The 15,029-nt window shown below is 43.4% G+C and overlaps 1 protein-coding gene and 1 long non-coding RNA gene across 4 annotated transcripts; one reads left to right on the top strand and one right to left on the bottom strand.

Annotated features, from left to right (window-relative positions):
• Positions 1 to 558: 558 nt before the first annotated feature.
• LOC141577944 (uncharacterized) lies at positions 559 to 9,006 on the bottom strand. Its single transcript, XR_012507597.1, has 3 exons — positions 8,722 to 9,006; positions 6,931 to 7,103; positions 559 to 1,908 (listed from the first exon to the last, which is right to left on the bottom strand). It is a non-coding gene; the product is annotated as an uncharacterized LOC141577944 (long non-coding RNA).
• A 119-nt stretch (positions 9,007 to 9,125) lies between these two features.
• On the top strand, positions 9,126 to 15,020 carry METTL17 (methyltransferase like 17). Of its 3 annotated transcripts, none has more exons than XM_045512630.2 (14): positions 9,126 to 9,293; positions 9,445 to 9,598; positions 9,687 to 9,821; positions 10,718 to 10,799; positions 11,048 to 11,129; positions 11,478 to 11,551; positions 12,036 to 12,130; positions 12,502 to 12,572; positions 12,783 to 12,890; positions 13,158 to 13,226; positions 13,876 to 13,926; positions 14,188 to 14,280; positions 14,511 to 14,695; positions 14,798 to 15,020. In XM_045512630.2, exons 1-14 carry the CDS (start codon positions 9,141 to 9,143, stop codon positions 14,874 to 14,876), a joined length of 1,431 nt encoding a protein of 476 aa, XP_045368586.1. In that variant the 5' UTR covers positions 9,126 to 9,140; the 3' UTR covers positions 14,877 to 15,020. The 3 variants fall into 3 exon arrangements, with proteins under 3 accessions (XP_045368586.1, XP_010947978.2, XP_074221947.1); XM_010949676.3 differs by having other exon boundaries at positions 14,771 to 15,020; XM_074365846.1 differs by lacking the exon at positions 12,783 to 12,890 and having other exon boundaries at positions 14,771 to 15,020.
• Positions 15,021 to 15,029: the final 9 nt, after the last annotated feature.

The raw sequence follows: 15,029 nt of genomic DNA, 5'->3' as shown, positions 1-15,029 counted from the left end.
AGATACTATCTCAAGCTGCACAGTTTGGCTTGGCACCACTCAGGCTTTGAAGCCTGCTCCAGTTCATTTCCAAATTTGCATGTACTGCCAGTCCCCCATTTTAGGCCAGAGCTATTCATCCCTTGATCTCTGAGGAAGCAGGGTTCTTTCAATTTGAACTCTGGCTCAAGTACAAACTACCCTCCTTATGTCCATACAAAGCCAACTTGAGTGTTCATCTGTATTTTGTTTGGAGAACATTTCTAAACTAGTCTTTTCTTGGCTAACAATTCTAAACTTTTCCTGCCCTGAAAACTGCCCCCCACCTTATCTGTTCTCTAAAGAAACGCTTCTTTGTTTAAAATTCACCAGCTCTAGGGCATCCAGAGAGCCAGCAATACATCTTTCAGGGACTTATCTGATTTCACTCAAAGAAATTGATCAGGTATTTACTAGGAATTTACTATGACTACATACCTGACTTTGCCTAAGTGCTGAAGATACATCCAGAACCACCCTTAGACCCAGGAAAGAGGCCCCTTCCCTGGGCCTCACATTTAAGAAAGCCCCACACATAACTAATGTAAACATATAAATAAATTTATTAAAGAATACAGAGGTGACTCTGTCACTTGGGATCCAGTGCAACCCATAATATATAAAACTTCTGCTTTAGGGACTGACATGGCTCTAATTCAAGGCAAACACCTTTCCACATCTTTTGCCCAAATCCTGAAAGGTGACTGTGTCTGAGTGACGAGACTGCTTATAGCTCGTGCCTCTGCCAGGAAAGGAGACAGACATTGCTTCCTAGTATGGGAAGGACTAGGTAGCAGAAGCATACAGGTTAAAAAAAAAAAAAAGATGAACTTGTTAAATTCTTCCTCTCAGATAGCATGACTGCAATGCATTTTTATATTATGATGTGTCACAGTGCCAAGTACCTATTCTCTTTTTTCCCTTCATGTTCCAATGCTTAGTTCTGAAGGTACTCAAAAATTGGCACAATGTTCCCGATAGTTGTACATGACAGCTGAGGCATATTTTGCAATATTCAACAATGTTTTTAATCTTAAATTTGTATGTACATAGCTTTGGACAATGTGTGAACTTGATACCAGTTCTTTATAATTCTCTGTGTATCTAGATATTGCTTTAAGAAGTGGTAAAAATCACAATATAAATTAGAGCACTTTATATAATAAAATAATCCTTAATAGTTAATGTGATAATGTTAATTTAACATATGCAACCCCATTACAGTGTCAGAATGTGATATGTAAAATCAAAAATTCATTTCCAAATCTAAGTATTGCTTTAAGAACTGTTTTGACAATACCAGTTGCTATGGACTTGAGAACAAAATATTTTCAAATTAAATTAATTTAAAAAAATGAATTTTTTCCCCCAGGACTTGACAAGAACTGTTTTAAGGCACCGTAACACGGAGAGGGAGGGCTGCCAGGGATGTGTTCCTCCCACACTTCATGGCCAGAACGTAATCCCTCTTCTCCTTGATAATGCATGTGACATTGTACTGTTGGTTGCCCACATGCTTCATGAAGACCTCCTCTCAGGGGGTGGTGGGCCCTCGGACCCCAATCAGCAGCATGTTGGAACCGGCTTTGCTGCAGTCTACCAGAAAGGAGCTCTTCTGGCTCATGAAGGCTTTTGAGAGCCCCGCCCCCTTGGAGGTTAATGATTCAAGAAAGATGGGCTAATTTGACATGCATTACTGTCCAAAGAACATAAATTATGTAAAAATCAAGACCATAACAACACAGTGATTATACTGAAATAAGGGCAAAGAAAAACTTTTTTTCAGCTGTGCCTTTAGAAAGTCGATCTGTCTGCCTTCCTTCCTTTAAGCAGATGTTTCACACACCATCAATCCTCTGCTGCTTTCAACTCAATAATCTTCCCAGGACTCTGAAAGAGGGAATTGGAAGCAACACCATTATGTGGGAAATTAGAGGGCTATTTCTGGTACAGGGGATTTGTCTGGCTCTAGAAAGCAGACTTGAGGAGAAGCACATTAGACTCCGGGACTCTTCATATGTTTCTGGGTCACTGATGCTATCAGCATTTGAGGTCAATGAGCAGAGGCTGGGAGGTTTCAAGCCTGGGTGGGTCATCACTTTTTGCCTCCTCCCATTCCAGGAGCCTTTAGATTCCCCGTTAGCCTCCTCTGCTTTCAGCCATCCTTCCCTTGACCATTTCCTTTTCCTTTCCCAAGATCCTTACCAACCAGGACGGGAACCACCTTTACTTTGAACCATATTGTATCAAGAGCTGGAAGAAAGCTAGAGAATGCTGCATAGAGAGGGCATCAGGGTCCGGAAAAGGAACAATCTCGATCACTTTCCAAAGCTATGAATCCCCAGCAGGGAGCCAGAGAGAGCTATAGGGAAACAGAAGATGAATGTGATTTCTGAATGAGCTTGAAGTGAGGAAGAATGGAATAAGAACAGGCAAGAAAGAGAAACACTGGACAAGGAAGGGCTGAGTTAGCTGGGCCGTGGTGACTAGAAGCTAGGATCCAGATTGACTTAGGAAGGGACCAGGGAGCTGGGGTAAGTTAGGAAGAACCATGCCATCCACAGGGGGCACTGCATCCCCACAGCTGGCCTGGACTGTGCAGGACCAACAAAGTAGAGGGGGTCAGTCAAAGACAGCAAAGCCCCTCTTCCTTGCTCCCGGCAGACAGCACCTCCCCCTCTGCCTAACTCCTGGGTTTTTTATTAATGCAGAGACATCCATAGGAGAGAGACACACACAGTCACCACCTATTTCACATACATACACATGCTCTTGAGACAGGAAGACAAGAGTACAGCCAGTTTGGAAAAGGACCAGGGAACAGTTGTGAGCAAAACAGGCCTTGGAAGCTAAAGAACGAAGGCCCTGTGGGCCTGAGTCCCAGAGGCAAAAACCAGGCTCCCAGGAATAAAAGATTACCTTTATCTTTGTTACACTAACGAGTAGACCTCATCACCACAAGACAAGAAGCTGAAATACAAATTTTAACCTATCTGTTCTGGTGCTTTCTTGCAGAAAATTCTCACAGGCTCCCTTAAGCCCCTCACAGAAGCACTCCTTATTCCTAATAGCCACCATGGAGCCACCTGCTACAGATCAAAGATTCTGGAAATTATCAGTGATCACAAGACAAACCCTTCCTTTTGTTATAAAAGCAACTTGTTACCAAGTCCAAACTCATTCTGCTCACCCCACAACAGGCCAATAAATTGGGAGATGAGGTGTTGGGGCAAGGAATAATGACTTTATTCGGAAAGCCGGCAGACCGAGAAGACGGCAGACCAATGTCCTGGAGAACCATCCTCCCCAAGTCAGAATTCAGGCTCCTTTTAAACTAAAAAGGGGAGGGGTTATGCTTGGTTGTTACAAACTTCTTGGTATTGGAATTCTTTGTTCTTGCAGCCCTCCCCGTGGGTCAGGTCATGGTGTCCCCATAAACCTCCAATAAAACAAATGTTACTTTCTGTTCTGCAACTTTTTATCTTGATGTGAATGCAAAAGTATTAATACCCTTAAAGGTCAGAACCAGCAAGCCTAAGCCTGGGAAACAAAGCACAGGGTTAAAGGCAAAAGAACAGATCTAATATGATAGAGTCAGCTTTGTTCTTTTCTATTACAATAACTGTTTGAAATTTTGCTGTCAGTGGTGGTGGCCTTTCCTGATGAGCTCTTTCAAGTACGCATGATTACAAGGGTGGGGACGTGTTCTCCTTAAAGTTCTTGTTCTCTGTTTCAGTTTAGAGGGTTAACAACATACCTCAATGCTGGTGAAATAAAAATGCATGCTCTTCTAACCGAAAAACACTTACTTATCAACCCACACAAGGATATCTGAGCCAGCCTCCATGGTGCTCGTATTTTATAGACGAAACACTGAAAGTACAAGATGGAGCAAAAACAACCCCAGATTCACCATGAGCTTGCTTGACTTCACCTACTCACAAGTTCATTCTTCTGAAAGCTTTCTCAGTGTGAGCATAAAACAAAATGGATGACTGTCTCAGAATTTTCCTTTACCTTTTTTATAAAAACATTCATTACTTTTATTTCTGTCAGATTTCAGAGATAACAGCACAGCTTGACTAAGTAAGTGGTGTCCCCATTATTTCTCTCCTATTGGTGAGGCTCTGCTCTAAGCCACTCACATTCCATCACCCAGGTTTCCTTTAAGTTGATGACAGGGAGCAGGGGATGGAAACTCAGTTCCCTGGAAGGAATCTGGCCAGCCCACGTTGTGGTCCTCAGTTGGTAGAAAGACTGAGTAATGAGAGGAGCCTGGTTCTAACTCTAAAGCACATGGGACAAATCAGAGGGATGCCAGTCGACTAATATTGGATACATATTGTGATTTGTGTGATTTGTTTAGGTATTTTTTTTAAGGATGCCTCATCCCTCACTGAAATGAATTATTCTGACAAACGGTTTTCACCTCACCTTGTCAAATTATAAACATATTGTTATTTTTAAATCTCATAAACATGTTTATGTAAATCTTATTTTTAAACCTGTTTTGGGGAGGAATTTTTTCAAGTAGGAATTGTGTTTACATCTGAAATAAGCAGTATAAACATGTTGTTTTTGTGGAAGAATGATGAGAATCCAGGGCCAGGCTCCTGGCTGCCTGCAGTAACCCTCAATCCCTGGTATGAGTTTTAGCATCAAAAGCCTGGGCAGCCACACCAAGCTTCCAGCACCAATATCCCTACAGGTCTAATGGAAAGAGTTGAGTCGGGTATTCTGCAGACCATGATCACCAGTCTTTGAGGAAACTCCAGCCTTCTTGTGTAAAAATGAGGAAGAAAATCTCACAGGTGGGGATCACTGAGGGACTTCGGTCACTAGGCATCGGCAGCAACCTGGCAGAGACACTGTTTGTTTCTAAGTTGGTGTGTGTCTGCTCCTACTGTCCTACCCTATACATTCGCTTGCTCCCTGCTTAGCTGAGAGACATAAATGTAAATGTCCCATTAATCAAGTGTGTGTGTATGTGTCATATGTACTTTCCCTCGGGACTGCCTACACTTTGAAATCCTGAACCAGGCTTTACATTTAATCTTGAGTTTTCACTCAAAATAAGACACATATCCTTCCTTCTTGTAGTTCCCAGCCTGCTGAATCCTTGGAAGCCATCAGAGAGATGTACAGCAACCTATTCTTACCCAGCTTGGTCAATCTAGTGAGTCTTTATCACTGCAAGAGAATTTTCCTGGCCTCAGCCTCCCTCTCTGGGACAACTGCCACTCTAAGCCCAGGGTCATGTTTAAATTGCATTCCAGCAACACTGCAGTTGAACCAGAAGAAACGGTACCATGCCTACTTGCTGACATGGTGAATCTCTAACTTGGTCCCCAAGTCTATTAACAGGACCTCGATTAACCTGAAAGGGTCCAAAATCTCTACTTCAGAACATATATTTAAATTTTTTTATAACTCCCCCTTTCCACACTGTAGAAAGTACAGCTTACAAAGCTCAGTCAAATGCCAGAAGCTTAAACATCTAAACTTTAGAATGAGATGTTAATTCAGTTCATATCACTGAATTACAGGGAGGAAAATCAATCACAGGGAGAAAGAAAAGGAGAATGCATCTCACTTGATTACCAGGGAATTAACCTAAAATATACTGAGATTCCAAAAATGAACATAAAACATAAAACACAGAATCAATAATCAAAGATAGAAGAAATATTCTTTGGCAGGAGGTAGAGAGCTGGTTTTAGAAACAGGTAGAGCTCATGGAGTTCCAACATAAGCAGAAGCAACACAATGCCACTGCTTTTAAATAAAAAGAATGTCTAAAACATAGCGAAAGAAAGGCATTCTGAAAGTTCCTAAGTAGGAAAGGCAGACCACTAATAGAGGAATGGAGACAATAATAATCCATGGCATTCCCCTGAAAAAATAAAAACTACCATGTGGATACCAAAAAACAAAGGATACCTTATCAAGTTAACTTTTTATTCTTATGTGAAGACAACAGAGAGTCCTTCTTAGATTACTAACATTTATTTAACTGACATGTCTGAGTGCCTTTGATGTGACAGACACTGTTCTAAGTGCGGTGTGTATAGTGGTGAACAAAGCAGACAGCTGCCTGCATTTTAGAAATTTTGTCCCCACATACCTTGGAAACTTCTCAGACTAGCTCAGAGGGGTATATTTTAACTAAGAAGAGAAAACCCTTCTTTTGCAGTAGTTAAATACCCCCAGGGAGAGTCCATTTTGATCACCATTATAATCAGGGACAGTGCAAGAGAAAGAATGGCCTTGCCCTTGGCGACAAGGCTATGGCTTGAGGCCTCCCGTGTGGCCTGCATCAGGGAATTAGATGAGGACAAATTATTCATCAAATCTGGAGAAGACAGATGTCAAATATCGAAAGATGAAAAGGTAGTGCTGTCATCACCAGGTGGCTCTGCTGGCTTGATAAGTAAAATCAAAGTCACAGAGGGCTATAACCATGGAGAATTAGTTAAACCCTCACAATCTATTTAATCACAGTTCAGAAGAGCTCCCCTAATTTCTGTTGTAGGTGCCCAACAATATCACTTACCTCTGGAGGAAAGTAGGGGACTAATGGGAAGAGTTGATTGGTGTTTACTTCAGAACAAAAGAGAAAGTAAAGGTCACTCCGGGTCCAAAAAGGTAGATAGACAGATAGACAGACAGACAGACAGACAGACAGACAAGAAATGGGGGAGGGAGGAAAGGAAGAAAAAGGAGACCAACTGGCTTTCTAAAGGCACAGCTAAAGCAACAGCTTGGAGGCAACATTCTGAAAGGATTAGGCACCATCCTTCAGGATGCAGTGTATTTATTGAAACAGAAGCTTCTAAATAATACTGTGTCCCCAGTAGGAAAAATACACAGGTCTGGTAACCAACAAGTAGAAGCAAGAATGGCTTCACTTACCATCACTCCCACTGACCCATGAAAATTTCATGCTTTCATCTCTGTAAGTCTAGGCTCTGCAGGGTCAAAGGTCCAGGTCTCCAAAGAGGATGCACTCTTGCCAGGAGACATATTGAGGGTCCTGCTGAACCACAAGCTATAGCTGCTACCAAGACACTTTGGAGTTCCTGAGTCTAGGGACCAGCAGATGAGAAGAGAAGTTACCATACTGTCAGGGCTAAGTGACCCTAATTAGCAGGAAGATGTGGGGCTGATTTGACACAATGGGAGCAGGGAGCAATTCACGTGGAACCCAAGTGATCTACTTGGATGCTCCCTGGCATTCCCATGCTCCACTGTAACTGTGATTGTACATGTGCAGCAACATCAGCCAGAGAAAGATATGACTATCAAGGATTTGGACCACTCAGGAATGAAGGTTTGGGTCATAACACCAGACAAGCCACTAAGACATGATATAGCTGAGGGTGAGGGAAAATCAGAATGGATAGTAAAGGAGGGGAAGGATAGGTGCCATCTCAACTGCAGTGACAGTGACTATAACTTTCCCCACTACCTCCTTCTTCAAAGTTTCTCTTCAGGAACAGAGTCCCATGCAAAGCTTGAAAGAATTGTCCCTTGAACCTATCTGGAGAAGTAGGTCTCCGTGGCTCTAGGACAGCTATGAAAATGCAATACTCAGATCTCCCGCTGTGGGGATCACAATTAACTTCTACACTCTGAATCTGCTACACTTCCCAAGGGCTGCTCTCAGACAATGACAGAGTGCAGCAGTGATGCTAAGTCACGCCCATCTTTGCAGGATGCAAGGCTCCTCTGATGACCACCTTGAGCTCAAAGACTATCCATTAGCCTGGCTGAAACTTTTTTTAGAACTGTGTCCATCCAATCTGTTTTCCTTTCTTCCCTCTTTCACAGAGGTCAGACCTGCATCATAGTCTGGCAGCTTTTCTGGCCTCTTCTGGCTTCCTCTCCCTTTCCCCCTCACAGGCATTCTCCCAATAAATCTATAAATCCAATTCCACCTAATGTCTGCTTCTCTAAGAACCTAACAGAAGTGTCCATGAAACAGCTTAAAACTATAATCCATGATTTCAAAACAAGCTAAGAAAATAATTCAAGACATGAAAGAACAACATATATCAACATTAGAAAAAATTCATTAAAAAAGATGACATATTCAAGAAAGTTACAAATAAAAGTAAAAGTTGTTTAAAAGATAAAGACTAATCTGCAAGACACACAAACCCAAATAAACACAGTAAGTAATGCCTTAAGAGAACAGAAGATTTAAAAAGAGACAACTTAACAAAAAGAAACAAAGAGTTTTTTTTAAAAAGGTACTATTTGGGATCTTTGGTCAAAGAATTTCTTTAATTTCCCAAAGTATTATTCCAGTTGCTTCACACCTTCATTATTGAGATTGTCTCTAGATCTAATAACTAGCTATTTCCCTTTTTTCACAAACTCAGTGAAGATCAGTTAGTCATTATCCACCTCCAAATTATCCAAAACTTCCTCAAAGAATCTTTTTTAAATTTTCCTTGACTTAATTGGGGCTGGGGTCGGGGGCGTAATATTTAACCACCTTAAGGCTCACTTTCCTCAGGTGCAAATGGGGTTAAAATAATCTACACCATAGAATAGTGGGAACTAAGTGAGATAGTATTATGTAAAAGTGTTTGTCACACTGGCACATAATGTTCTAATGTTGGCTATTTATCTAAGAGTATCAGTTTAATATGAAGAAACTAACATGTAAAAAAAATTAACTCTATTATTTTCTATTACCTATTATTCTGTTATCTCCGGTCACCTAAACCTGGTTTTTCTTATTTCATCTTTCCATTATTGCCTTCTCTCCTCTTCACATCGACGGTAGAAACCTCAAGACTTCACAGAGTTCTCCACAAAGAAAAACAAAGAACACAGGTACTTAACCCACACAGAAACTCCTTGCCTGCCTATGACGCGTTTTTGGAGGCTCCAGAAAAGGGCCCGCCCCCACCTCGTCCCGCCCTCGCGATTTCTGGACGCGCAGACAAACCCAAACGCATCGTTGAGACCACCTCGCTTCCGGCTGGTTACGGCGGAACTGAGGTGCATGAATGCTCTCCAAGGTGATTTACATATCGATCGTTTATTGGCTACTAGCAAGCACTCGCTCTCCTCATTGGCTGATTCTGCTCCGCGCCGACGTTCCGGGGAGGATGTTCGCCGCGGCGATTGAGACTGAGGGTCACCGGTGCCTGCATTTCCGTTTCCGGCTCACCTCTGGCGCCATGGCGACGGCGAGAGGATTGGGATGTCTGCTGACATTAGGCAGATGGCGCCGCGGCCTTGGAGTAGCTCCCCAGTCCCGAGTGAGTGCTTACTTTCCCTGCTCTCATAGAAGTTGTGGATCTTGACGACAGCTCCGCTGCGAAGAGGAGCGCTCTCGGCAGCTCCTCCCTTAGCCAGCGCCCGCAACCATCTTTTCTGCCCGCTAATCAGCTTTTCTTTCTCGGCCTGCAGGCGTTCGTTGCTGTCGTGCCCGGCGTATCCCAGGTGGACAACAAATCCGATTTCCTGAAGAAAAGGTGCCATCGCCGACACCCCGGCATCCTGCAGCTGTCATGCGTGCGGCTGCCGCAAGCGTTGGCTGACGCCGCGCAGTTACTGTTGCTGGGTGAGTAACGGTGGGAAATGGAAGCTCGAGAGGAAGCGGAGACGAGGCCTGCGTACAAGTGATTCTACTTTTCATCTTTGGTCCATAGAGAGCTCGATGCCCATTACGGAGAAGCAGGTGCAAGCACTGACCAGTTATCTCTGGAGCCGGCATTTACCTGTAGAGCCAGAGGAGTTGCAAAGACGGGCTGTATATCTTGAGAAAAAATACCTGGAAAACGCAGGTAGAACTTAAGAATAATTAGAGACTAGGCCTCATTGAAAAAGCAGCGGGAAACGAAGAGCAAGAAATAATTTCACAGTCTGTTAAGTAGGTACTGCAGTTTCCTGTTTGCCTTTCTGGCCAGAGCAGTTATTACAATGATGCCTTCTAGGAGAAGATAGATTATTTCAGAGATTGCCCTTAGGGTTTGAGTAAAGGTCGGTGAGTGCTTCAGTACCCTGTGAAAATTTAAATCTTTGGGTTTTTTCCTCCAAGTCCACTGGATTAAGACCGTTTAAAGTTTTTGTTCAAGTGAAATAGAGTCCTTGTCCAGTACTAAAACCCTCTACAGGGAGAGGACAATAAGTATAATTTGTCAAGTTACTTTCATGGTTATGAGTTTCTTCATATTAAAGATATGCCTTTATTCATCTTCCCTGCATTTCCCGTAGTACCTGGTTCATAAGAGGTGCTCGGTAGATGAAATAGTACTGAGTTGAACACAGTCATGAGACTTGAGGCTTTTCAAGCCGTTTTTCTCTCTATAGGAACATGGGATGCGACACATTGTTAAGTGTTGGGGAAGTGAAGAAATCCACAAAATACTGTCTTTATCCTATCATTTTAATCTTTTTTATACTTCCCTTTGATATAGAACAAAACCTGTGGGATAGGGTTGGTTGAGTTGAATAAACTGCTGTTGGAGGCAAAATACTGATACACTTTGGTGGTGGTGGTGGTGGTGGTGGTAGTCGTAATTCTTGCCTAAAAATTTTCTCTAGGTTTTGCTTCTCTCTCAAGCTTTGAGGCTTTTCCCAGGTGGGAGTTGGGAAGGAATGGGCGGGCAGTATATTCAGATACTGGATCTAAGCCCTGTTCTTCCTAGGTCCTTACTTCCAGTCCTTGTTCTCGCCCCAGACTCATCTAAGATGGAGGAGAAACTTCACGAAGCAGTACTGCGTGCTTTGCGCAAAACCACCTATCATTGGCAAGAACTGAGGTAAGGGGGACTGGAATGGCTGACGCAGAAAGAAGAGTTTGACTTTAGAAGGGGAGTTGGGGAAGTGCAATTACACAACTTAGTGTTTGAGAAAGCGACCTGATTTGTAAGGCTTCCTAGGACTCTTCTGTGTTGAGGAGTGAGAGTGTTGAAGAGATCTTTCCAAAGATTTCATTTCCTAAAACTCTAGAGGGTAGCTATGGGGTAGAGGTTGTTTCCCAGTGACATGACTCTGATTTTTCTGGCAGCTACAATGAGGGACTGAGCCTGCTGTATATGGCAGCAAGACTGGATGGTGGCTTTGCAGCAGTCTCCAGGGCATTCCATGAGGTGAAATTTCCTCAGCTTCCAGCCTGAACCCTTTTACCATCAGTTCTCTTTTTCATAAAGTAATCTTCTGGGGTAGGGTTCTTGGGGCGTTGTGTGTGTGTGTGTGTGTGTGTGTGTGTGTGTGTGTGTGTTTTAAAGAGGCCCTATTTATCCTCTGAAGGGATTTTGTGACCCAGGAAGGGTTTAGAATAGCTGTTTTAAGAGCTTCCTATTCTATAAAGCACTTACATTGAATCTTAAAAGACGTCTATATCTCATCTGCTTTGTCGTGGTCCCCTAAGTCATATTTACCAAGACCCTAAATAAGTGTCTACTTACCCCACTGTGTGGTGTTGTCTATTTCTTCAGATCCAAGCTCGACTTCCAGAGTTCCAGCCAAAAACCTTGATGGACTTTGGCTCAGGTACTGGTTCTGTCACCTGGTGAGTATCTTTCTCCATCTCTGTCACCTAGCTCTAGAAAGCCATGTTACACCACTCCAATATCAAGAGACTGGAGAACCAGAGGGAGAATGGGAAAGTTAGGAACTGGAATAGTTCTTCCCTCAGATTAGACAAGGTGCAAGAAGGTATATGGATTAGGACGAGAGCTTAAAGAAGTGTCAAGTGAAAAAAAGATGTTTAAAAGGATAAAAAAAGGAAAGGCATTTGGTCTAGGGCATGTGTTTTACATATCATCAAAAAATTTTTTGTGTACAAATAGTTTTTTGAGTCTCTTTTTTTTGAGGAGTTATAAATGAAATAAGAATATAACATGGTTAATTTTTCCAGCTATCTTAACAGCACTCTTTCTCCAAGGGTTGGTTGGGGACAGAGGGGATCTCTTGTAGGAATGACTATCATGAAAACTGGTGTGTTGTGTTTTGTTTTGTTTTGTTTTGTTTTGTTTTGCTTTTTGCCATCTTAGGGCTGCTCACAGTACTTGGGGCCAGAGCCTACGTGAATATATGTGCGTGGACAGCTCAGCTGCCATGTTGGAATTGGCAGAAAAGCTACTGAAAGGTGAGGACAAAGTATAAGGAAGGGCTTTTCCAAAGTTGAAGGAGTTAAAAAAGCAAAGGAGTACTAGAAAGGGTCTTGTATCGGGGAGTAGAGGAGAGGGCTGCAAGTGAAAGGTGAGTCTGACCTTTCAGTGCTGTGGTCAGGCAGCAGGTGCTGACAGCCGTGGTTGGACTGTGAATGGGCTGGGTAGAGATTAACAGGACAGACAACCCAGTATTCTCCCTGCCCTTTTTAATAGTTGCCTACCCTATTGCATCTCACCCTCAGCTGGTGTTTCTCTTTATTCTCAGGGCCATGTTTCTTATTGGGATGTCACTTGAGTTTATACCTATACACTCTCAAAGTTGCCACATCTCTGCTTTCCTCCACAGGTGGTTCAGAATCTGGGGTGCCTTCTGTTCCAGGTGTCTTCTTCAGACAGTTTCTACCTGTATCACCAAAGGCAAGTGGCAGTGTTTAAAGTATGGTAACTGTGGAGTATGCAGATGGAGAACTGTAGTCTCGGCTTTGCAACCTAGTGTTGAGTTTATAACCTAGTGTTGAGTGTTAGAAAATTTTAAAAAGCAGAAGAGATTTAGTGGGATAGACCTTTGTTGTACTCTTAGAAGAGGGCGATAATCAGGTCTGTCGTGTTCCTTGTCTTGTACACCAGGTGCAATTTGATGTGGTGGTGTCAGCCTTTTCTCTAAGTGAACTGCCCAGCAAGGCCGACCGCGCTGATGTAGTCCAAACCTTGTGGCGCAAGACAGGTCATTTCCTGGTGGGCAGAAACTTTTTTTCCTTTTTTTCCTTTTAAGATTTAAAGCAGCTTCACGGATTTTATGCCTTTCCTTCTCCCCATGGGAGCTTGTCTTCATTCTTGACCATTCTCCTTTGTCCCTCTTTTAGGGTCTCTGTCCCCATTTTATATATAATGCCCATTTCTCTTAGGACCCCTACTCCATCTGGGGATGTTCTTACAGAGCTACTGACATTTATGTTTTCATGTAATTCAGGGCTTCCTCTTATTTTTCCCTTTTGTAATCAGATATTGGTGGAGAATGGAACGAAAGCTGGGCACTCCCTTCTCATGGACGCCAGGGACCTGGTCCTTAACGTAAGGTTCTTTCTCCTCCTTTCTCCCTACTCCTCACCCCCCACCTATTCTCACCAGTTGTTGGCACTCCCTTGAAAATTGAAGAGACTCTGTCGTACAATGGTAAGGGTGACTGTCAAGATGTTAGGCATATAAAGTCGTCATGATACAGAGTAGTGGTTGGCAAAGCTGGGCCCGTGGATCAAATCCAGGCTGCCACCTGTTTTTGTACAAGCCATGCTTATTTGTGTGTCTGTGGCTGTTTTCACACTACAAACAGCAGATGAATAGTTGGGGTAAAAACAGATTTTGCCTACTCTGTGGGCCTTTAAATTTTTTTTTTGCTGACCCCTGATTGCTGAGCCAAGAACCTTATCTCTTTGGGACAGTATGAGCCAGTGTATAATCATACATTGAATTGTCCTAGACTAGGATTTTTTTGAGAGTGGAGGTTGCTGACAGGGGGGAGCACCATACTGTGTGCCAAGTTTCTGCTTTTCTCCTGCTGCAAAGAGAAAGTTCTTTGTTTGGAGTATTAGAGAAGTAGCCAGCTTAACTCAAAGAACATGGTTAATAATTACGAGAATTGAATGTTAAAGAAGTCCTCGATTTACTGAGTGCAGAGATTGAGTTATGAGAATAAATCCCTTTTTTTTTTCTTTGATTTCAGGGAAAAGAGAAGTCACCTTTGGACCCTCGACCTGGTTTTGTCTTTGCCCCGGTGAGTATTACTTCTTCCTTTCCCAGCATGCAAAGATCTGAACTCAGCTGTGGCCAGGAAAAGTAAGAGGGTAAAGCTGAGCCACCCTCCACTACTTGGTGTCCCTATCCCGTTTCTTTCTTAGTGAGTCCCTGGCTTTCCCTACCGCCTTCTCCGGTGCTCCCTTATCCCTAGCCCTTCTTGACTCCATCACTCTTTGTTTTTGGTTTTATGATCTATGGTTCTTTTGTTTCACCTCTTTTCTTTTATTTGTGTTCACAGTGTCCCCATGAACTTCCCTGTCCCCAGATGACAGCCTCTAAGCCTCTGGCCTGTAGCTTTTCCCAGGCTTACCATCCCATCCCCTTCAGCTGGGTATGTACCCTGGGAGTACTGTGGCAGGGAGAAGATAACCTGGGAGAGCGCAGTGAAAAAGAATCAAAAGTGGGAGGAGTTGGGAGATTCAGAGAATTGCTTGGAGATTTTAGGGCCTGAATATGCCTGACTTAAAGACTATGAAAAGGGCTTCAGGAATGAGGTTCACAAATTTTTTTCCCTCCAAACGTATCTTTTCCCTCCAAACTGACTCCATATCCTTATCTTAGAACAAGAAGCCAAAGGAGGAGAAGTTCTCGATGGTGATCCTTGCCCGAGGGTCTCCGGAGGAGGCTACCCGCTGGCCCCGTATCACCCAGCCTGTCCTTAAGCGGCCACGCCACGTGCATTGTCACCTGTGCTGCCCAGATGGACAGAGGCAGCATGCTGTGATCACGGCCCGCCGGCATGGCAGGTGAAGAGCGTGTGACCCAAGTTAGTGGGAGGTGGCAAGGACCTGCAGTCCACAATGACCCTTTCTTTTATGCAGGGATTTGTATCGCTGTGCCCGTGTCAGCTCCTGGGGAGATCTTTTACCTGTGATCACACCGTCTGAGCCTCCTCCATCCCCTGCTCAGGATCCCCCTGAGAGCTGACAAGGATGCATAACAAGTGTTTCCTTCTGTCGTGCCTGCCAAGGCTGAAGCTACCTGGCATCCAGGGTGGGAGTACTGGTACCCCCATATATCTGTGTTTGCTTGAGGTTTTAATGATAATAAAAAGTTTTCCGAGAATAGAAATGGATCTTG

This window comes from Camelus bactrianus, chromosome 6 (genome assembly GCF_048773025.1).
Source record: "Camelus bactrianus isolate YW-2024 breed Bactrian camel chromosome 6, ASM4877302v1, whole genome shotgun sequence".
NCBI lineage: Eukaryota > Metazoa > Chordata > Mammalia > Artiodactyla > Camelidae > Camelus > Camelus bactrianus.
Note: the sequence above shows the minus strand (reverse complement) of the source record. Positions and strands in the feature narration are given on the sequence as shown.

Bases quoted from the DNA above. Each gene is read 5' to 3' on its own strand.
- METTL17 (XM_010949676.3), top strand. From the start codon at position 9,141: ATGTTCGCCGCGGCGATTGAGACTGAGGGTCACCGGTGCCTGCATTTC. The intron at 12,131-12,501 runs GTGAGGACAAAG...TTTCCTCCACAG, and splicing joins GGCAGAAAAGCTACTGAAAG to GTGGTTCAGAATCTGGGGTG. The intron at 12,891-13,157 runs GTGGGCAGAAAC...TTTTGTAATCAG, and splicing joins GCAAGACAGGTCATTTCCTG to ATATTGGTGGAGAATGGAAC.